General features: G+C 37.1%; 1 protein-coding gene across 2 annotated transcripts; it reads right to left on the minus strand.

Annotated features, from left to right (window-relative positions):
- Positions 1-2,473: 2,473 nt before the first annotated feature.
- LOC134740503 (sodium/potassium-transporting ATPase subunit beta-2-like) lies at positions 2,474-15,534 on the minus strand. Of its 2 annotated transcripts, XM_063673005.1 has the most exons (7): positions 15,437-15,534; positions 11,559-11,609; positions 10,454-10,576; positions 9,175-9,356; positions 7,562-7,648; positions 5,201-5,420; positions 2,474-4,153 (listed from the first exon to the last, which is right to left on the minus strand). In XM_063673005.1, exons 1-7 carry the CDS (start codon positions 15,498-15,500, stop codon positions 4,050-4,052), a joined length of 831 nt encoding a protein of 276 aa, XP_063529075.1. In that variant the 5' UTR covers positions 15,501-15,534; the 3' UTR covers positions 2,474-4,049. The 2 variants fall into 2 exon arrangements, with proteins under 2 accessions (XP_063529075.1, XP_063529076.1); XM_063673006.1 differs by lacking the exons at positions 10,454-10,576; positions 11,559-11,609; positions 15,437-15,534 and adding an exon at positions 9,462-9,668.
- Between the last annotated feature and the right edge of the window lie 9,687 nt (positions 15,535-25,221).

The raw sequence follows: 25,221 nt of genomic DNA on the forward strand, positions 1-25,221 counted from the left end.
AACTAAGGTTTGGTGCAACATAGGCACACGCTGTTTTAGTCATCCGACTCGTCTTGATGAGCACTTAGGAGAGCAGTACCCATAATGGAGCTGATGCTGAACCCTGGCAGTACCTAGCGGAACTAAGGTTTGGTGCAACATAGGCACACGCTGTTCTAGTCATCCGACTCGTCTTGATGAGCACTTAGGAGAGCAGTACCCATGATAGAGCTGATGCTGAACCCTGGCAGTACCTAGTGGATCTAAGGTTTGGTGCAACATAGGCACGCGCTGTTTAGGTCGTCCGTCGTGCCAGGGTTCAGCATCAGCTCTATCATGGGTACCGCTCTCCTAAGTGCTCATCAAGACGAGTCGGGTGACTAAAACAGCGTGTGCCTATGTTGCACCAAACCTTAGATCCACTAGGTACTGCCAGGGTTCAGCATCAGCTCTATCATGGGTACTGCTCTCCTAAGTGCTCATCAAGACGAGTCGGATGACTAAAACAGCGTGTGCCTATGTTGCACCAAACCTTAGTTCCGCTAGGTACTGCCAGGGTTCAGCATCAGCTCCATTATGGGTACTGCTCTCCTAAGTGCTCATCAAGACGAGTCGGATGACTAAAACAGCGTGTGCCTATGTTGCACCAAACCTTAGTTCCGCTAGGTACTGCCAGGGTTCAGCATCAGCTCCATTATGGGTACTGCTCTCCTAAGTGCTCATCAAGACGAGTCGGGTGACTAAAACAGCGTGTGCCTATGTTGCACCAAACCTTAGATCCACTAGGTACTGCCAGGGTTCAGCATCAGCTCTATCATGGGTACTGCTCTCCTAAGTGCTCATCAAAACGAGTCGGATGACTAAAACAGCGTGTGCCTATGTTGCACCAAACCTTAGATCCATTAGGTACTGCCAGGGTTCAGCATCAGCTCTATCATGGGTACGGCTCTCCGAAGTGCTCATCAAGACGATTTAAATGACCAAAACCGCGTATGTCTGTGTTGCACCAAACCAGAATTCTACTAGGTAGTAGGTAGGTACTGCTACTACTGCCAGGGTTCAGTCAGGGTCATTTTGCTGTCTAATTTTAAAATATCACGAATGTAATTTTATTAGACGTTAATGCAATTGAGAGTAATTCTAATTAATTTTTTGAAACTTTAATGGCCATTGAAGTTAATCCGAATTAAAGTTAATCCGAATTAACTTCAATGGCCATTAACGTCTCAAAAATTTAATCCGAATTAACTTTAATCCGAATTAACTTTAATGCAATTGGTTAATGGCGGAACTAATGGTTAATAAAATTGATCAATGGTTAATTAAAATTAACAATTACGGCCAACACTGCCGGAGAGACACCGTTTTTGGTGGCTGAATAGACCGATGCGAGACCGACGTGGTCTACCACAGGCCTGATAAGAGAGATTTGCTGAAAACGGTACTGAGACGCCTTTATTGGGATTTATTAGTATTTTTACAACTAATACCTAAGCCTATATTACCTATATCAAATTGAGTGGTGAAAATTGACTTGGCCTAGCTCTACCGAGTCGGTGAGGCCAGTAGGTACAGCTGTTTTCAAAATGCAGATTAAAAACCTATTTATTTATTTATAATTACTTTATTGCACAATTTATCAATAATTACAGAAATTCAAGCATCATGACCTCGCTTACATACAAACAACATTTAAATTGACAATTACAACATGAACTTGTAATTAATATGATGTACTTATTTATTTTTAAAAATGCATAGGTACTGAATCAAGGATGACTCACGCTAGACCGGACCGGGCCCGGGCCGAGGCTTCCGACATGTCATTTTCTATGTCAGCTGATCGATGATCACGTGATGATTTCCATAGAAAACGAAGCGCCGGAAGCTCCGGCCCGGCCCCGGCCCGGTCTAGCGTTAGTCATCCTTTATATAGTAGGTACATTTATAAAAACTGTCAAGCTGCATTTTTAATAATTAACAGGAGGTAAGTGTGTTGGGGTAAGATTGAAGGCTTTCTCTATGAGGGATAAGACGAAAAATCGTCCGTATGCCTAAGCATGACGTGCGACTTTTTGTCTTGCCCCTCATGAAAAACCCTTTCGATCTTACTCCAACGCACTTACTTATTGAAAAAGCTCTACAAATGCTTGGGGATTTTTAGAAAATACATTCAGTACCTAATCTAATCAAGCACTTAAGTAATATTAATTAACATTATGACTTAGTGTTACTTTATTAAATAACAATTTCAGTTCTTAGGTAACTCAAACCTAAACTTAATCATTTTGGGTCCAAGGTACAATCATAATTATTCTCTCACACATTTAGTATAAATTATATTAAAAACGGCAAATAAAGGTAAGAAGTCAAGATATAGACATCTTTGTAATTGTACTCAGTTATTTTATAATTATAACAGGAAATAGAAAGTCGAACACTAAAAATCAGTGTTGGCCGAAACGTTAATGCAATTAACCATTAGGTAACCAGTACAAATTGAACCGTAAACTATAACCGTCCGTTACGGTTTACGGTTCAATTTGTACTGGTTAATGGTTAATTGCAATTAACGTTCGGCCAACACTGCTAAATATTATGTAGGTATTTGTGGAATCTGAACTGTTGATATTTATGATTATGATAGTTGTTGTTTTTAAGTCTTATAAGTTTGACAAACTTAACAAATAACTTATATATACTGATTTTCGATTTAACTTTGGCATGTTTCTGTAAATAGCTCAATTATATCCACGGTTATAATTTTATAACATGTATATTAACGAAATAAATGTCATATTTTATTTTATTTTATTCTGGATGCTTGCTGCCTAATATACTTATTAGACTTATCTACTAAATGCAAATTACAAGCTTCCACATATATACAAAGGCCAAAATTACCAAGGCCTCGTGTGCCCAGGGCTGGAATCGAACCAGCGTCCTACGTTTACGCGACAGTTGGTTTTACTATTTTTTCCTTCGTATATGACATTTATTCCGTTTATAGTTTAAATAGTCGTGTGTCTACTTGTAAAAAACACAAATTAAAATATTTTCATAGAAAGTAATTTAATTTGTTCTTAGAACATGACTGTACATTCATTAGAATTTATTTATAATACCATGTAAGGTCAATTTTAACGTTCTGTTAAATATTTTTATTATATTGTTTAATCTTATTTATTGAACAACAACAACTCTTTAATATAATTGAAATCAAATTATATTTAAGTGACTTATACAGCTTAAACATTAATGACAAAATTTAAGTGACATTAAGAATGCCCTACCGGCTACTATATATGTTGACATTTAGCGACTTGACCTTCACTACCGCGCCCCTCCGGTCAGTCATGATTTATGTCTAAACTATGACGTCGAATACATATTATGGAGGTAATTATAAGTAAATTAATTATAAATTAATTAATTATAAGTAATTTTCGTACAAAATTATGAAAAAACAGGTGGAACATCGCTATATAATGTTCACAGCCGCTGTCTGGCTCACACAGCCGATCCGCACGCAGATCCACGGCCGTGTGACCGAAGCCTTAGATTAGCTTTATTTAGACTTACCGCTATATAAATAAATTAAGTTTTATTCTTGGTTTTATACACAGAATACGATACAGTGTTTATTGAAAATTAACGTGACGTGACATGTCAAACCAAGAAAAGTCTGGAGAGATTTTGACAGCACACGCAGTCCAGTCAGTGCAGGTGTTATTTTAAATGTCAAACTTCTATGAAATTATGACGTATTTACTGGCACTGCGTGTGCTGCCTCTGCAGACTTTTCTTGGTCTAACTTTCTATGCTTCTTTATTTTCTTATTAAAAGTTTCGACATCGCGAACATCAAGATGAATAACATAAAACGCCGAACGCTTGCCATATATTTTCCCTAACTAAAAAAAACTTAAGCACATTTCGGTTTGTGTAGGCATGCCCAGACGGGCATGGCGTGAGGACATCCTCAACTGAAAATCTCCAAAACTCAACATCAGGAATCATAAAGAGTAGAAAACCTTTAGAAAAAGCATTAAAAAAGGCTTCTTCAAACATTTACTCGACGAAGATCTCGAAGCGAGCTCGTCCAGTGCGTCCAGTACCGTCGTAGTAGATGTCCCGCGCCCAGATGCGGCACTCTACGTTGATCACTACGCCCCCTGGAATACATGACGCAGTTAGCATTGAAATAAAATTTACGTCGTTTAAGTCTTCAGTCAGGTGTACGATGTCAAAGTTGGCATCAAACAATTTTTAAATCGAAGTTTTGATCGCTGATAGTACCCTGCCCAATTTTCTTCATCTTTTGAGACATTTTTTGCGTAACAACACGGAAACCGGTCCCCCATTGTCTCACATAAAAATATGCGCATACTCACGCCTAGTTAAATAATGTGCCGTCGATTGATCCAAGATAACAACACAACCCTGCTATCTACACAGATGGGAGTACCGCAAGGATCTATGTCAAGCCCCTTCCTATTCCTCGTAATATCAATGACAATGACAGTGTCCTGTCAATGGGGTTGGTGCTGTCTGGCGACTTTTTTGAAAAAGATAATAACCTAAGAAGGAATTATACATACGTCTACGGTCTAGGCTCCTTACGGCAGGTTTCTGCTGGCGTACGGGATCCTGTCAGCTGTGTGGAAACGGCTCAAAGGGAACCCTGGAGGCCGGTGAAGTAATGTAAATGGTTCCGATAGTCTTATCAGTACTAAACTCAAGGACCTTAGAGTCTTAAGGCAAACTTAATCTCACCTTTTTGTTATTTTATCTGAGACAACAGTGGTAACGGAGTACCACAAGGATCTATCCTAGGCCAACTTCTGTTCCTCATGACCCGCCGTATATATGTTAGGTCGCAGATCTGTCATAGCGATGGGTTTCTCTCAAGGATCTATTCTAGGCCCTTTCTTGTTCCTCATGATTCTCATGAAAGTCAATTGGGTCACCGCCAATGTAAGATGAAGACCGGGTGAAGGTTGCGAGTCTTGACTAAAAGTTCAGCTTAACTTAGGGGGACTGCGCAGGTAGCCGTCAACCTAGGCGGCTTTAAATCTCAAAATATAGAGATTGTAACTGAGTTAAGACGAATGTTTGTACCTAACCTCTTATGTAATAAACAGTTTAAATTTTAATTTTTTTTATTACACGCAGTTTCTTTGAAAAGGAGAAAGCTAAGATAGAAGTGGAATAATACATACGTCTGGGTTCCTTAAAGAATACTCCAACAAGCGGTCCAGGGTCCTTCTCTGGCAGGTGTCTGCTGGCGTACGGGATCCTGTCAGCTGTGTGGAGACGGCTCAAAGGGAACCCTGGAGGCAGGCCACCGGTGATGTAGTGAATTGGACCGATGTTTTCCTTGTCTGCGCCAAATTCTCCTTGACAGGATACCCAGATGTAGTCCATGCCGTTAGCTGCAGCCTGGGAATTACACAGATTGTCACGCTAACACTTATATTTACGCGATATTTGAAGTATTGACCAATACGGGCAAGTGTGGCTGGCTTTAACATATTGGGGCCTGTTTAGTCATTGATTAGTGTTTATTACGAGTTCATACTTGCGTTGCTTGCGTTTAATCGCATTAACAAGCCCCAATGTAAAGCCCAGCCACACTGAACCTACCTACCCTGCAGCCACACTATTTACTAGAATCAATTATAGTAGAATTTGCGTTTTGGTGCAAAGTGCAAACTAATGATGTAAATTTTATATTGTAATAAAATAAAATATACCTATAATAACTCATTCTTAAATAGCACGGATAGTCGGATACTGGCATAACGTATATACTGAGCAAGAAAAGAAATAGAAATTAAGTTGACAGCCGACAGTGTCATCATTGTCAATTATACGTGCTCTGAAAAATCGAGTTTTCCGGTTGAGCTTCAGAATGGCGAAGTCATCTCGAGATTTTTTTTGTTTTCGCTCGTAATGTAAAGATGATTGATAGTTTATTATACAGTGGACTAACATGGAAGTGTGTATCTAATGAAGAATTAGTCTTTAAACGCGTTTAATCATTCTTTAGTCAACACTCTGCTATCCGTCGTGGTTATTATGATACTTAGTATAAAACTGCGGCGCGCAAAGAAGATTCACGGTTCGTGCGCGGTTATAAGTTTCAATTTTGCTTGCAGGCGGCGAGTATAGGTATTATTTTATACCTAAATCTGACTTGTGAAGGAGTGAATTTTATGTACGGTAGTACTATTAGTTATTCTGTGACTTAGTTCAGTCCAGCTATAAGGATAAAATATAAAGAAGACCAATGAAGTGTTTTAGTTATCACGAAAAACGCTAAGAACCCCGACCTCATATCGCACGCCAAGCGAAAAAACGAAAGAAAAGGAGAACATAACGCCACCACAGATTAATAAATTCGAGGACACTGTGAGGGCACTATTATATATTATTATTTATATAAATCTCATTATCACCCATTCAGTGTGCTTATCAGTTTGTTGTGCAAAATAAACGTAAAATGGAATCGGAAAGATTTAACGGTACGGTCAACGTAGAAGATACAAAATTACATACCTACATTATTATTTGATACAAAATTGTTTCTCAAGAAAACAAAATATAAAGAGGAAAGCAGAAAGATTTACTAAAAGCAACTACTAAACATATGCATGCTCTAAACATTGGAGAAATCATCAAATGGCAGCCATTTTTTAAAAGAAAATGAAGGTAAAACCATGTAAAATCTTCGCTGGTCTCAGGTGTTGTTTAGGTGGTGAAATAAGAGTGGACTGTAGTATTAACGCTGGTTTACTTTCCAAATTGCAAAAAATCAAAAGGTGGCAAAGTGAATAGTCGTTAGGAATCGAGATGAATTGTATTGTGTTTTAAATTGTGTTTTATTGTGTAGTGTTAGTGGTGTAAACAAAACAGAAAACTAGCGGAGGCCTCTGCACTTAAGTAGTGCACATACGCAGCTAAACGATATAGCGGTAAGCCAAACTATTTAATTTGGGTCAGCATATAGTATTTACACCAGGGATCGGTAACCGGTATTTTTTGTATGGGAACGAGAACAGTATTTTTTCGTTCTTTGCTAATTATTTCATTTCTAATTGGGCAGTCTAGTAATGCGCTGTCGTTACCTAAAAACACAACTGAGGCCTACATTACGAGTACAAAATATTTCGAAATATATGGTAATTTCGATGTTTTTGCAAAAAACCGGTTACGATCCCTGATTTACGCATTTTCACTATATCTTGTGTCATTTCAAAATAGAGTACTTACATAGGTAATACAGATTGCAGTGTTTTCCATCGTATGTTCTCGGAATACGATGGAAAATAATTGATCACTACATTTGTACAGGTTTTAAACCACAGGTAGGTAGGCGCTCCGAAGCAATAGCTGAGAACGCAACCAGGGTAAATCCTACTACATGGTTGGGAACGCGGTTTCCGACCATTGCGACCTTAGTACTAGTATAGTAGGTTGATAAACAAATAGTATTGCGCTCCGACCACGGTGACCTTGAACCGTCGGAAGCTTGGTTACTTATGGGCTGATGAGAAGAGAGAGACAACAATAATTCTTACCATTCCATCTCTTATGTGCTTAGGCATCTCGGGCGGGATGTGCAGATTCATTGAATAGTTGTAAGGATGCGGTGTCCAGTAGTTCACCTGCGAAGTCAATAAATCATATGCAGGCAAAATAGATAGATAGATATAACGTTTATTTGGTTGCTGCAAACACACACAACTAACATATACATTTACACGCAGGAAGAACTAAAATACACAATTTAATTGTTAGAAAAGTAATTATTAAGAGTCTGCGGCAAGCTCGGTTCTCCATACAAACGTAGTTCCGCTCTCATTTTAAAACGACTAACTAGATTGCTCTGAAACTTTGTACTTACAATAGGATAAGGTATATCTATGTCTGTAATTAGTTTATGTAGCTTCAGATACTATAGTTAATAAACTACAGCGAATTTAAGTTTTTCATACAAAACTTGTTTTTGCTCTATTTCGTTTGTTTTATAAACTGGAGCTATAATATATAAACTAATTTCTGACCTAGATATACCTCATGTCATTGTATGTGCAAAGTTTCATTACAATCCAACACGTAGTTTTAAAATGCGAACGGAACTACGTTTGTATGCGAAGGTGCAATTCGGCCGACCTTACCGGGGACTCTTAACACGTAAAATGGAATGCATTGCATCAAATACAAAAGAGTTCCGACTCAGCTGTATGCTTCTCTCTTTCCAGCAAAGAACTGACATTCTGCCGGAACCCAGATCACGTTACAGTTAAACTCATTAATGTTGATAAACGTGTAAATATCGGGGCTTCCTGATACAGGTATAATATACTTAATAGGAAGTCCCAACCTGTTACCTTCTTATGTAACATTTATTAATATAATAAATATTTTCATTTTGTAATGTCGGGATATGATTTGGGATTTTCAGAATGAAGTTACTTATGTCGGGGCAATTCATTTTCGTTTGATACACGGAGGAACTGACATAGTACAACCGAAGGAACACATAAAGCGTATCCATAGGGTACCCGTATCCCATATCGATAGTACACTGATCCCATCTTCTCATTGCTTCACTACCGCACAGAAGTATTTAGGCACCCGCAATTTTCACCATACAATTGTATACAAAAATTATTTTCAAAATCATACTGTTCAATCGCAGGCAAATGACTCTCTCTTACATGTTGGATTGAATTTTTATTTCGGTAAATATATTGAGCCTCAAATTGTTGCCAAAGACATCCTTTTAAATATCGAGTTTACTTTATGCAACGATTTAAAAAACCCTTATATACTAGTTCATACAAAATAAAACCATTTTGTACTGGAAAACGATTTATGGATTTTTTTTACGCTTGCAATTTGATAAATAGGCAATGTACACCAATATTCTGCACATCATTTTGAAGCTCGATATGTCTGTTAAATTAAAAAAGTAAACTGCACAAAAAACTGTTACCCGACTGCGACTTAGCGGTATAATTCTGAAAGTCGATTTTGTATACAATTGTATGAAAAAAATTACGAGTGCCTGAATAGTTATGAGCGGTAATGTACATGTATTATATTGTTACCTTACATGCAGGTATTATGATGTAAGTTTACATGAGACATTCGTATGACTGGGCGTGTAATTATGATTTAAGCTTACATGGGAGAGACGGAGGAACACGCAAGGGGTACCCATAGGGTACCCGTATCCCATGTCGATGGTACACGGGTCCCATCTCCTCATAGCTTGGTCGCAGTCCGGGGGACGAGGCATTGTATGCATGCGCTCGCGAGTGGTGCAAGGCGCGCGTGGCGGGCTCTCGGGGACCATGGTTTCGTACACTGAGAAAAAGATTCAATTTAAGATTAATTACATGACTATAATATTACCTGATATATAGTCTTCCCCACACAACCTTAGTGCTGATTATAGTCTACCAGCCTTACCTCTGAGGAAGTCATTGGTACGCTGGATCCAGGGATGGAAGGAGCCTGGATCCTCAGGTCTGAATTGGATCAACTGATCTCTGTCCATTTTTATATATATCTCTCTTTGACAGACATAGTTAATAGAGTGCTATAGGAACACTTACCTCTGAGGAAGTCATTGGTACGCTGGATCCAGGGATGGAAGGAGCCTGGATCCTCAGACCTGAACTGGATGAACTGATTTCTATCCCTTTTTAAATATATACCTCCAGACACAGTTAATAGAGTGCTATAGGAACACTTACCTCTGAGGAAGTCATTGGTACGCTGGATCCAGGGATGGAAGGAGCCTGGATCCTCAGACCTGAACTGGATGAACTGATTTCTATCCCTTTTTAAATATATACCTCCAGACACAGTTAATAGAGTGCCATAGGAACACTTACCTCTGAGGAAGTCATTGGTACGCTGGATCCAGGGATGGAAGGAGCCTGGATCCTCAGACCTGAACTGGATGAACTGATTTCTATCCCTTTTTAAATATATACCTCCAGACACAGTTAATAGAGTGCTATAGGAACACTTACCTCTGAGGAAGTCATTGGTACGCTGGATCCAGGGATGGAAGGAGCCTGGATCCTCAGACCTGAACTGGATGAACTGATTTCTATCCCTTTTTAAATATATACCTCCAGACACAGTTAATAGAGTGCTATAGGAACACTTACCTCTGAGGAAGTCATTGGTACGCTGGATCCAGGGATGGAAGGAGCCTGGATCCCCAGACCTGAACTGGATGAACTGATTTCTATCCCTTTTTAAATATATACCTCCAGACACAGTTAATAGAGTGCTATAGGAACACTTACCTCTGAGGAAGTCATTGGTACGCTGGATCCAGGGATGGAAGGAGCCTGGATCCTCAGACCTGAACTGGATGAACTGATTTCTATCCCTTTTTAAATATATACCTCCAGACACAGTTAATAGAGTGCCATAGGAACACTTACCTCTGAGGAAGTCATTGGTACGCTGGATCCAAGGATGGAAGGAGCCTGGATCCGCAGGTCTGAACTGGATGAGGGGCTGATCCCATCTGTAGTCATCCACTGAGCGCGGCCACACCTCCAACACTATTACATGGAAACATGTTAGTACGGTCACAGACTTTAATTGTTGATCCATTTAGGGTTCAAGCTAAATTTGGTTGTGAATACTAACAGTATGAAATGTCCAATGTAAAATGAACCCTAAATGGCTCAACAATTAAAGTCCGTGAGAGTACTCAAGGATACCTTTCGACTCGAATTTAGTGATGGTGGAACTCAACTCATTTTTACGAGACTGCGCTAAAAAAACTCAGAGGCCTTTATTAAGTAGATATTTTTACTACCATCAGAAAGGTACAGTACACTATTTATGATATGATTATGATAAAGTTTTTAAATATAAAATAATTACAAACCCCGAAAAAAAACGTTCAAAATCATATAAGACCGGTCTGGCCTAGTGGGTAGTGACCCTGCCTGTGAAGCCGATGGTCCTGGGTTCGAATCCCGGTAAGGGCATTTATTTGTGTGATGAGCACAGATATTTCTTCCTGAGTCATGGGTGTTTTCTATGTATTTAAGCATTTATATATTATATATATCGTTGTCTGAGTACCCATAACACAAGCCTCCTTCGGCTTACCGTGGGACTTAGTCAATCTGTGTAAGAATGTCCTATAATATTTATTTATTTATTATATACAAAAAAAATCACCAAATTCTGGATTTTTACAAGTTTTCCGACATTTCGTCTTAAAACGAATGTAATTTTTATAAATTAAAATACTGCGTAAACTTAAGTAAAAAATCGGAAAACGGATTAGTTTTACTATTGTGCGAGGGGTGACTGAAAATTTCTAAGCCTAAGATAGAAAAAACGATTGAGAAAAATTTGACTATTTTTTTAATAATCTCCCTCTTATTCAATGCATATAAGCGGTTTCCACCTATCAAAAGAGCGATTCTTGAGGAAGGGTTAGGTGTATAATTTGTTAAGGTTTAGTGTCCCGTGCGTGCCCGTGCGAAGCCAGGGCGGGTCGCTAGTGTATAAAAAAAATGCACTTACCTACATAATACGGGTACAACAAGAGGCCAAGTAAGAGCCCCAGTAATCCACCTGGAAAAAATACAATTTTTTAGGTAAGGTATACATTTTATATTTATTTTAATTTAGTTATCTATTTATTTTTCTATAGATTTTGATAAAAGTTAGGTAAGTTTGAAAAGCAACTTATTCTGGGCAAAATAAACACGAAATCCCTACATTAAGGACAAAAAAATGTATGTAATTTACAGACGAATATTTTTTTAGTAAGTACATACGAGGAAATTGCGCCTAAGGTTTTCTTTCTATGTGTTTAGGAGGTAGGGTGCCAAGGATAGGCAAACTTATTCACAGAATAAACTTATAACATCTCTTTTTCAGTTGGGGTAAAATAGGAAAAGTTGTTATTTAACCTCTCGTGCTTGGCTTTACTGATGGTAGAGAATATCATTAGACAGTAAGTCCGCCATTTATAAATTATATTTAAATTTTGTGCAATAATGTTAAAATTAATAAATAAACATTGAGACCAGACCAAGTGAAAAACTCCAAACCACGAGCGTAGCGAGTGATTCAAACAGTGGAATCTTGAGCGATACGAGGGTTTCAAGGATCGAGGGTAAAACAAACTTTGCAGCCGAGTGAATTTAGTGACACCAATGAAACTACAAAAAAAATGCTAGCTTTGAAAATACTAGCTGTAAAACGAATTAAGTAATCCAAATAAATACTATTAAATATTTGTGCCATTCTCAATCAAAAGGGTACTTATTGTCCCCTTATATTTCCATATAGCTTCAATTTGAAATCAACCTTATTGACAAGCGACAATGTGGTACCTTTTGGTTGAAAATGTCACATTTATCATTCGAAATTAGGTACCAGCTAACGTGAAAAAATATTCCAAAACTTGCATAAAGTTTTTCCACGGGTTTGAAATAATAAAGATAGCCTTTTGTGGTCTCGTAACGAAACACTATGCACTGCATTAGAGACAATACAATACAAAATATACAAATACTCTACTATATTATTTTATTGCACACCTCAATAAAATAAACAAATAAAAATAAATATTATAGGACATTATTACACAAATTGACTAAGTCCCACGGTAAGCTCAATAAATCTTGTGTTGTGGGTACTCAAACAACGATATATATAATATATAAATACTTAAATACATAGAAAACACTGATTTAAACACACAACAGAAAACAACCATGACTCAGGGACAAATATACCCAACCACCCACCCTGGTGACAGACAGACAGACGGACAGACGGACAGCGGAGTCTTAGTAATAGGGTCCCGTTTTTACCCTTTGGATACGGAACCCTAATAATAGGGTCAAGTTTTTACCCTTTGGGTACGGAACCCTAAAAATATAAAATTATGAATTACCTGGCTCAATAACATATTTAGTAAGTAGGTCAAACCAAATTGTCAGTAAATAAGAACAAAAAAACTATACTCATCATTTTCTTTTGGGTGCTAGTACTTAGTGTAAGACAAAGATAGTATGATTCTCTCTATGTTTGAAATGAGACAGTCCTTTGACAAACTATACCTACCTACTCTGGAACAGCGACTTTGTCAAGTTTGCCAGTACAAAAAAGCGGCAAATTTAAAAAAAAAACCGGCAAAGTGCGAGTCGGACGCGCGCACGAAGACAAAAAAATCACGTTTGTTGTATGGGAGCCCCACTTAAATATTTATTTTATTCTGTTTTTAGTATTTGTTGTTATAGCGCCAACATAAATATATTATCTGTCATAATTTCAACTGTCTAGCTATCACGGTTCATGAGATACAGCCTGGTGACAGAAAGACAGACGGACAGACAGACAGACGGAGAGTGGAGTCTTAGTATTAGGGTCCCGTTTTTACCCTGTGGGTACGGAATCCTAAAGTCCGAAGACATGTCACATTTGTGTTGAAGTTAATGTATTGCTTGCTACGCTTGCATTTTAAGGTTATAACAAATAAATGGATATTAATTATATCTGCCAAGTTAAACCAGTTTAAATTTAAAAGTGGAAAAATTACTGCCTTGGGTGAAGACTTGAACTCACGGCCTCTGGATCGATACTCCAGCGCTCTGCCAACTGAGCCACCAAGACCTCATCCATAGTCAGCAAATCTTCCCACTATATGGGTCTAGGGGACCCTAGCGACATCTACCGTAAGAGTGTTAACACTTCTTAAACGGCCACCGGAGTTCCAAGTCATATTGGAAATTCACCAGTTACGATGTGCTACCCATTCTAAATTAATTTTTAACAAGCAGAAACGTCTGCGATCGATGCTATTAAGCTTAGAATAAATTTAAAAGTGGAAAAATTACTGCCTTGGGTGAGACTTGAACTCACGGCCTCCGGATCGATACTATTAATAGCATCGATCGCAGACGTTTCTGCTTGTTAAAAATTAATTTAAACCAGTTTGACAGCACTGGCTTCCCTCGAATGCGGCTGCCCCATTTATATTGTATTTATAATTGTATCTATGCAAAAATAAATAAAAACTTTGATAGCGCGATGTAGAACTGCAAATTTTAATGCGGTTGTATTGAACGACATTGGACTTTAATGCGCGGGAATAAGGGTTGTAACCGTTGTAAGTGCTTCTTAGCGTATTGTCAAATACTGGCGAAAATCGTCTTGGGTTTATTTATGGTGCTTTGTTTAACCGAAGAGGATACAATAGGATAGAGCGGTACTGTCATAGTAAATTTTGTAGCCACAGTAAATTCACTGCCAACTATCGACACACGATTAAAACTGTAAATAAAGATGTATAAAAATACCATAACATGTATTTATATATAGATGTTTTTTTTTATTTGCATTAATTATTTTCATATAATGTTGACCCATGTTCTTTCACTGATATGCGTTAAAATTGTTGAATAACAAACGAAACCGTCAACGCCATCTATCCGCTGGCCAAAGGTAGTGGCGCCATCTGTTTGAGAATCAAATATTCTTGATTTTCAAAGCCCTTTTTTCCTTAGACTGTATCCAGTTATCTTTATAGTTAATTTGATTGCGAAATGTTGGTATCATAGATACAGTTTAGTCGTTATTTTGTACTTTGTTATTGATAACACCTGTGTTGGATAATTTAAATAAATATTTTACAAAAATTAAGATGAAAAATATGAATATATTTGCAATTAATTTTGGCAATAAAGAGGTATATTTTAAAGATCTGTCTGGCCTAGTGGGTAGTGTGTAGTGACCCTGCCTATGTAGCTGATGGTCCAGGGTTCGAATCCCGGTAAGGGCATTTATTTGTGTGATGAGCACAGATATTTGTCCCTGAGTCATGGTTGTTTTCTATGTATTTAAGTATTTATATATTATATATATCGTTGTCTGAGTACCCATAACACAAACCTCCTTGCCCTCCTTGGGCTTACCGTGGGACTTAGTCAATTTGTGTAAGAAAAGTCTTTATAATCATTTATTATTTATTTATTTATTCGTGTTATGAGCACGGACTATTTCTGAGTCATGGGTGTTTTCTATTTATTTAAGTCGGTATTGTAACCCAAAGACAAATGTATTAATGTAAATAAATTAATTATGAACATAGGGCCACTTTTGGGGGGTAAATGAGAAAATTTAAAAATAAAGTTTTTAAAACTATATCGTATATGCCTAACTTCACACCTAAAACGTTCTCTTTCTAACTAATTAATTATACTAATAATCACTACATTGAAAGTAATGCTAGCGCCATCTATGTAGAGCCATACAAAAAAAAAGTATTTGTATAAGTATTATGTATATCGTTATCTGAGTACTCACAACACAAGCCTTCATGAGCTTACCATGGGACTTAGTCAATTTGTGTAAGAATGTCCCTATAATATTTATTTAAATAAACCTACCGAGAATGACGATGGCGACCACAACAATGACAATAATCTTGATAGTCCTTTTCTCGAGCCCCATGGCGATGGCGGATGGCGCGCGTAACGCGGACGGCGGCGGCGGGACACTGACGGGATGTACGGGAAGCTATGGTGCAAACAGTGTGGCCTGTACATTGCTGTTTTTGAAGTAAAAACCGGACAAGTGCGAGTCGCACTCGCCCACCGAGGGCTCCGTACTTTTTAATATTTGTAGTAGTAGTAGTGAAACTCTTTATTGTACAAAAAGAATAATAAAACAAGAGAAAAACGCATCATTTGTACAAAGGCGAACTTATCCCTTTCTTTCTTTTCTTTTTGTTGTTGTAGCGGCAACAAAAATACATCATCTGTGAAAATTTCAACTGTCTAGCTACCACGAGTCATGAGATACAGCCTGGTGACAGACTGACGGACAGACGGACAGACGGACAGCAAAAACTTCTTTAGGCGCGACTAGAGGGTAACTCAGATTTTCTTTTTGACGGAAGTAACGGTCAGTGACACACGCACAATAGGACGTCACGTCAAAGTGCTAACAGCAATATACGTCAAAGAAGTTTTACTTCAATCGCGCGATTCGCACGTAAAGATTACACGCACACACTGTTTAGGGTTCCGTACCTAAAGGGTAAAAACGGGACCCTATTACTTAGACTTCGCTGTCTATCTACAAATACTTACTAAAAAGTACGGGACCCTCAGTGGGCGCACTTTGTCGGTTTTTGAATTAAAGTTCTGATATTTACAGTTACCTACCTACCTAGTATTTTCCTCGCGTTAGTGTGGTTAAAAAAAAATGTGTTTCACTCGGTAGCAAAGTTTTTTAACCTTCGTCTTTGTTTCCTTGTAAAAAAAATAACTAGGTAGGTATTTCAAAGCAGCAATGTATGCCGTACATCCGAGTCCTCCGGTCCAATGACGCTGCGCGTCGCCCGCGCCGCGTTGGCGCCACAACCTTTACTGTAATGTACGTAATACCATCCCCAATCTCAACTGATTCGTCTTGAATGTTATTGCAACTACATAAGGCCCACCTATGTTCAGATAAGTGTTACCTACTGGTACAGTCGACGTCACTTTCGTACCTTACCCCTTTGTAATAAGGCGGAAAATGTAAACATATCTTTGACGTTCATTGTACCACGGAAAATGGGACCTTAGGACAGCGTGCACTTACGTCATTATTAACAATGTTATAACAATCGTTTGATGGAAATGTCGCTTTTCTTTCATTCGGAATACGGGTGTTTTTGTCATCAAATGAGTGTTGCAGATACGAGGTTGAGTAAGTATAGCGGCGATATAAAATGAGAGCGTTCGCGGCGTAAGCGTCAAGTGAATATAGGATTTTTTTTTCAAGAGAACGACGTATATATTTTGTAATATTATTATGACCCGCTAAACTTTGGCAAGTTTCCGAAACTGTGTCGATGACCTTTCAGATCTCTTCGTCTAAACAATGTTTTTATATATTGGAGACTGTAAACAGGTAGAAGTTAAGCGAAGCACCTCCGGTATCTGAGCACGCTACACAAAGATATAAGCAATTAGCCTCATGCATGAAGTTTATATTTGAACGAAATATGTTTTATTCGGATGTTTGTTACCGTTATATCATGTTACAAATGCATTTCCGTTTTTAAATTACCATTTAATCACTTAAAATTATAAATAAAAAGTACAAAAATTTGCCCGCGAAAAGTTAGTGAGCGAAACGCTCGAAACGCCACGTGACGTCACGCGTTCGACAGATTAGTGTCATTAGTAGCAAACGTCAGTTGGGCCGCCCAACGTGTGACGTCATCACGCTCTGTCGAATTCGCGCCAAAAATTATGAGCGTTTCAACCGCTCAAAAATTTTCAACATTTTAAATATTTTTTAATAAAATAATGTTAAGGTTTACAAAAGTATTTTTATCATTTCCGGTGTTCCAACGATATAAATTATGAATCCAAAAATAAAAATAAGTTCATGCATGGAGCTAATTTCAAAGCATTTCTGGACTTCGTGGAGGAGCTGGGGTGGTACTCGTAGAATTATAATATATGTTATATCTACCTCGGTTTTTCACGCAAAATAGGCACTTAGGATGTCAACTTATCAATAAAATAATGACAATTTGTCCAAACGTTTTGTAAATTTAGTACCAAATTGTTACGAAGCAGAATGTTTAGATCATCATCATTAGATAAAAATACTCGCTCCAGTAATTTGCGTACCTTAGATTATCTACCTGCATATACAACTCCAAAAAGTAACAATGTATACGGTAAAAGAGTAACTGACTTTCTACTCCCATGTATACTAAACACCTTACCTAAAAATGTACTGTATGATCTCATTAACATTGTTGAAAACCACGGCAGATGTATGCCAAGACTAAAAAAATACTACCTAAGTCTAGAGTAATGTATAAAATAGATGCAGAGATTTGATGTGTATAGATTAGTTTTACATATATATAATAGTATAATATAATTATATACCTAATAGTATTAAGCAAACGCGGATCGGACCGCGCGAACTCGCCAACTATTACATAAACCAAAGAGGTTTACAATAGTGGCATACTGGCAAAAGTTGTATGAATATTTAAAGTGAATAAAAAAATTAAAAAAAAAAAAAAAAAAAAAAAAGATAATAAATCGGTCAATCGTACTTCTATTTAAGTCTCTAAATGCTGCCATCTTAAAAAATACAGATTCACACTCAAACCACAAAAAAGATTCAAAAAACACTGTTTCCATAAAAGTAAATTATGTTAAGCATTATGAAAATGAAAAATTAATTTTCCATTTTAACAGTTTACGATAACAAAATCAAGGTTGGAATTTCCTAGTAAGCATATAAATAGTTGTGTCATGGCGGCAGACGGGGGGGTTGTTTAGTGGGTAGACTTGGGGTCCCATTAGCCCAAAACAAGGAGTCCCACTCGGGTTCGTCCCCGCGCCCGAGTGGTATGCGTAATTGCTCTCGTGTAACTCACTGACAAACCAACAGACAAATCGACTAAAATAAATTCAAAACACTGACTGACTTACGTAGACATAATCTAACACCCTCTACGGAGGTAAAGACCTGCGTCCCTTCAGGACGCAGGCAACACATTCTTTTCCCCGGGATGCCCCTTCGGGACATCCCGGCGTCATCACATGGATATGAGAGAGCTAATATTACTCTAAACTCCTACCATAAAAAAAAAAATATATATATATGCGTAATTGCATTTTTCTCCTAAAAAAATACAATGGATACCCCAATCCTAAATAAATCGTTTAAGGATAGGATAGGTACGAGTATACCATTAGGTACTGACCCAGTTAAGACTACTTACCCTGTATAGATAGAATACCTAGCCAAAGAGAATATAATTAATAAGATAGAGTGGTACTGTCATAGTAAATTTTGTAACCGCTGTAAATTCACTGCCATCTATCGACATACTTTAAAACTAAAAATGAAGATTTTTAAAAATACGTTAAAATGTATTTAAATATGGATAAATGTTTTTTTTTATTTGCATTAATTATTTTTATGGTTTTGATTTGACCCATGTTCTTTCACTGATATGCGTTAAAATTGTTAAATACAAACGAAACCGTCAGCGCCCTCTATACGAGAGTAGGCCAAAGGTAGTGGCGCCATCTGATCGAGAATCAAATTTTCGTGATTTTCGAGGCACGTTTTTTCCTTAGACTGTATCCATCTATTACGGAGTTATACCTATCTTTGCCATTAGGTACTGACCCCGTTAAGACTACTTACCCTGTATAGATACAATACCTAGCTGAGCAGCCGTTAGGTCGCCTGGATGATATCATGCCGTTTTATTAGAGTGCACCTGAGGGGTGTAAAATGGGGTTACAAATGTTACCTACATACAGAGGTTCTGTCAGCATCAAATAAGTCGCTAAATATATTGCAGCACATCATTTTTTAGGGTTCCGTACCTCATAAGGAAAAAACGGGATCACAACAATAGGCTCTGTCTGTCCGTCTGTCACAGCCTATTTTCTCCGAAACTACTGGACCAATTAAGTTGAGATTTGGTATAGATATGTAAGTTTGTGACCCAAAGACGGACATGTAACGTAAACAAATGAATTTTAAACACGGGGGCCACTTTTGGGGGTATATGAGAAAATTTAAAAAAAAAGTTTTTCAAATTATATTGCGTTGTGTTACATATCCAATGAAAAAGCTCATTATGAGAATCTCAAATATATATATATATTTTTAATTTTAGGATAAATAGCTTAGAAGTTATTCAATAAAATTTAAAAAAAATACACAAAATAGATATTTACCTATAGATCACAGGAAAGGGAGGTCGCGGGTTCAAACACCGGCTCGTACCAATAAGTTTTTCGGAACTTATGTACGAAATCTCATTTGATATTTACTAGTCGCATTTCGGTGAAGGAAAACATCGTGAGGAAACCGGACTAATCCCAATAAGGCCTAGTTTACCCTCTGGGTTGGAAGGTCAGATGGCAGTCGCTTTCGTAAAAACTAGTGCCTACTCCAATTCTTGGGATTAGTTTCCAAGCGGACACCAGGCGGATTCGAGCCGTGGTAAAATGCCGGGACAACGCGAGGAAGATCAATATTTGGATTCTCGTAGCTTTGTAGTGTACGGTTACTAATCTTAGGTATCACTATATCGCCTAAGAAGCTATAGGAGCGTCGCTGAGTCTGATGTAATATTTGCCGCTAAAATTCAACACAAATATTTTGTCTCGTCAAACATCTAACAGAACTCATAAATAAGACAAAGACAGCACTATGCAAATAGGGGTTGATGACATTATGGCATTAGTTGACAAACTTACGTTTGCCGCCCGTCACGTCGCTAACATCCGCAGATGACAAAGAAAATTGTATGAAACAAGGGTTGGTTCTAGCTTTTACAACTGCAAAATAAGTTGGCGGTGATATATGAAGATATATATGTGCTAGGTTGCAAATGTCTGCAGGGGGTTTATTGTAAGTATATAAAATATATGTATAAATGGAGTGCATTGTTTGTTAAGGGGCTACCTGAGGTTAGTGAGGTTTTCATCGATTTTTGACAAGTTTTGAATCGTATCTCCTACTTTTGCACTACATATAGAATTATAAGACAAGCGGCTATCGGTTCTTCAATCTTTTATCTCCATTTTTGTCTACCGGATTGTGAAAAAAATGAATACTTATTTATTTATGATTGTTTTAAACATTGTCTAAAAAAACACTTTTTTCGTATCTCGATTGCTGTGAAAGATCTTACTTATACGAAATCTACATAATTGGGTTCGTCTTAGATGTCTCTAAAAATTTGTCTAAGGTTTTAATTTTAAACTAATTAACACAAAAGTTATGGCCAGAAAACCAGTTTTTTGGCCTAAAATTGTTCAACTTTGATGCCAAATATTTCGAAAACAATGAACTTTGAAGTAAATATGGGATACTATATTGCTAAAATCCGTTGCTGTTAATATGATAAGCTACAAAGAACATTAGAAAACTAAGGGATTCAAATCGAAGGTCATTGGGGCATGGGATCCCCTTAATGAAATAATGAGATCATGACATTGCTGTCAGTTGAATTGAAGGTTTATTGTGTGGTATTTTATGACATTGACAAGTTCAAATGTGTTACGTTACGTAACGTAACATATTTAACGTAACTTACGTTGTACAAACAAAAATAAATACAAAATTCTTTATTTTATAATAATTTACATTTTTGTGATACAGGGGATGGAGCCGCCCGGTAAGCAAAACAATGCTTGTGTTGGGAGGCACCGCTCTTCCCTAGGTTTATAAATAATAATTTTTTTTTTTTTTTTACAGTTTTTATAAGCTTGAGGTACCAATGGTACCATAACTAATAACTAAGAAATAGTGGTGATTATACATCAGAGTTTTTTTTTTTTTTTTTGTACTAGTAGATAATGTAACTAGATTAAAGTTAGGTACAGTCACGTCTAAAAATATCGATACGAAAAAGGTGCCAAAAATATGTATACACGACCTTATTGCCCATAAGGTAGTGTATACCGACATATTTTTGGCATCGTGTTCGTATCAATATTTTCAGACGTGAAACTAAGTAACTTCTCGCGATTTTGACTACGTATAATGTTGATTAACGTGTTAAAAGACTACTTATTTCATGTCCTCCCTTGGGACCCATATTATCTCCATATCAAGGCGTGAATCGGTTTAGTAGTGAACAGACAGACAGAGTATTATTACATACTTATGACACTATATAGGTAATAGGTAGTCAAAATCCGATTAAAATCAAGGGTCAAAAACTTTTTTAGCATGAGTTTTTCCTGCTGAAATTATGAAATACACATAACATAAATAAATGCATGCTTTCTTTTCCTTCTCTTCTACTAACAATAGAATAAGTCACAAATGTAAACATTTAATTAAGTAAGAATTGAGCGCGGCGCGCCAACAAACTGGTTACTCCAGTTTGGCGCATTTATAGTATATGTGTAACTGTGTAACTGTATTATATGAATAAATTCATTAAAAAAAAATAAAAAAAAATAAACGTAGGTAGGTAATTTAAAGCCTAATTTTCATTCAAGACTAATCCAGACTCTTTTATAATGCATAACTATAAAAACATGTTCAAGCTACTTCTTATAAACTGTAATTAAAACCTCAGTAAAATCCACAGGAAACACCATCGGAATTGATCCTGGAAAGTCATGTACGTAATTGATTCCCAAACAGAATTTACGGCGGTTCCCTGAGCCAGAAGGAGAAAAATCTCCTTATATGATCATGTTTTTCTAAAAGGCGTTGATATTCGTAGACGTGGAAAAAATATATGTAAGTAGTTCTTGACTATATTACCTTTAATAACAGCTTCCGATACACGAATTATGACACTTCGCTCGATACAATTAATTCCCAAAGTAACCTCTAACTCGGACTTTTAATCAAACTTTACTCTGTTATTTATTATGTGATACTATAAACAAAAAAGAAGAAAAAACAATCTTAACTTAAATAGTAATTTCATAGCTTTCGAATTTCGATATTGTAAGGTAACGTTTTTAAAATAAATAAAATTCGACCAAATTCGATCAAAATTCACACTTGGCGCGCATGATCTTTCCCGTGCTTTCTTGCGAAATGTGACAGTGACAGCGGCAAACCGATTCGTAGATGTCATACTTACTTATATTAAAGCCCGGTTCACATTTATCTGATGTGTCGTGTTGTGTTGTGTTGTGACGCATATCGGTTTCATACATTTAATATGGTTGCGTTCACATCTGTCTGATGCACGCTGCGTGCTTTACACACATCCTCACCAGAAAAACAATATTTCTCTAGGGCAGCAGGGTACAGCAATCCGATACGTAAATCGAATGCCTAAAGACGCAATCACAGTCAGACGCCCCGCTGGATAGGGCGGCAACTAGGGCAGCGTGAGGTCGCAGCCGCCGACAGTTTGGCGCCGGGGGGCGACGCGCCATCTAATAGGAGGGGGTGATTCTGCGAACTCAAATGATGTGTTGTAATTATAACAAACTTAAGCCGGATTCACATTTGTGTGTTGTGTTGTGTCGTGACGCATCAGAACGGCATTTGAAGGTTGCGTGCGTACAGCGTACATCACGATTCACGACACGTCAGACAAATGTGAACGCAACTATATAAAATGTATGAAACCGATTGCCGTTCTGATGCGTCACGACACAACACAACACAACACAACACGACAGATAAATGTTTAGCCGGCTTTAAAACATTCCGCTGTTTATGGTGCAGAAGATATAAATATAAGCATTAAAGAGCGCGTTCTTAATTTAAAGTAGTACGCCGAGAATAGGGAATTGCCAGCCTAGTGTAATTTAAGAGGAAAGGGGACGAGTTCTTCTCCATACAAACGTAGTCCCCATTTTCCTCTGTAGATATTGAAATTATGCTAAATATTTTTACGTAATTTGATCTATATTAACCATAGCTTTTCGTTTGACTTTTTTCAATGTTTTTTGTAATTTTGTACCTATAATATAGTAGTGAAAAAAAAGGATAAGTTTTCTCCATACAAACGTAGTCCCCATTTTCCTCTCAAAATGTTTGTATATCTATAGTTTTTCTTCTACACTAGGGGTACTAGTGTAAATTTCATTCGATAGCGTGACATGACGTACGCGTTTGCGTTAAGTATCATTTTGTATGGGATTTTAAGTTTCCAAAACGTCCCGCTTGGCGCGCTGTTTAACATACAAAAATAGACATAACGCACACGCGAGCGCTCGTCACGTTATCGAATGGAGTTCATACTAGTACGTCTACCATGTCAGTGCCAGACTAATGGTAGCCGTACGGGGTTCTGAAGAATCACCCGTTCGCCAATATTTTCGCATGTCTAAAGTATGTCAGCACTGTTTTGAGAAAGGACACTGACGCCACCATACTGTCGTGTAGTAAGAGACACGAAGCTGTATAAACTTTATCTTCTTTTATAGCCGAACTGAAACTATCGCGAGACATATTTCTAAATATTTAGATCAGTACGGTTTTTACTCACTATTATTTTTAGTCGCTTTTGGCGACATGTTTCGGAAAATAATTAGTGAGTGAAAACCGTACTGATCTAAATATTCTTTTATAGCGTTTTTACCAAGAGTTATTGTTGTAGAAGAGATTTAAGAGTCACGTGAACCTAGCCGCCGCCATACAATCGAAGTTACGCTCTCATTTTAAAACAACATGCTGAAATAACATGAAACTGCATGAACATTAAGTTACATATACCGTCAACTGGGGTAACATATACCGTCAACTGGGGTAACATATACCGTCAACTGGGGTAACATATACCGTCAACTGGGGTAACATATACCGTCAACTGGGGTAACATATACCGTCAACTGGGGTAACATATACCGTCAACTGGGGTAACATATACCATCAACTGAAATATTATTTTTGTTTTTGTTTTTGCTATTATTTTTATATTCCCTTTTTTAAATCATATCATCATATTAACTAGGGTGCCCTAGCAATATATATATTTTGACCGCTTATTTATACTCTGAAGAGTTAATTTTTGACATTGTGTTTAGTATAACTATCATTACTTTCTGACATTTTATCTCACTGTATTTGACTTTTAATTTTTTATTTTGTTATGATTTGTTTGTTTTTATTTATTTTTTAATTATTTTACTGAATTATTATTTTATACAATTTGACGATCTTTTTGTGAGTTCATGTTATTTAGATACATTGTGACATTGTTAAATATCATGTAATACCCAATAAGAAATAAATTAATCTAATCTAATCTAATCTAAAAATCTTTTTTCTTTCATTGTATTGTCCTGTGTATGTGTGCTTTATGGAATAAATGTCTTTCTTCTTCTTTTTTCTTCTTAAATACCTAGTTATAAATAATACCGTCAAGTAGTAGTAGTAGTAAAACTCTTTATTGTACAATAAGAAACATAAAACAAGAGAAAAACGCACCATTTGTACAAAGGCGAACTTATCCCTTACAGGGATCTCTTCCAGTTAACCTTTGAGCAATTGAGGGAGAATTGGAGAAAACCGAGGTGAATAGGGATGGCTTAGGTGAATAGGGATGGCTTAGGTGAATAGGGATGGCTTAGGTGAATAGGGACAAAACTTAAAATGTGATTTACCTGACAATTTCTAAAAAAAAAATATCCACACCAATTGTATTATTCAAAAACTACTTCATAATATTTTCAAATTATACATTTCGAGGAAGTAATTA

The sequence above is a fragment of the Cydia strobilella genome, chromosome 4 (genome assembly GCF_947568885.1).
Source record: "Cydia strobilella chromosome 4, ilCydStro3.1, whole genome shotgun sequence".
Classification (NCBI taxonomy): domain Eukaryota; kingdom Metazoa; phylum Arthropoda; class Insecta; order Lepidoptera; family Tortricidae; genus Cydia; species Cydia strobilella.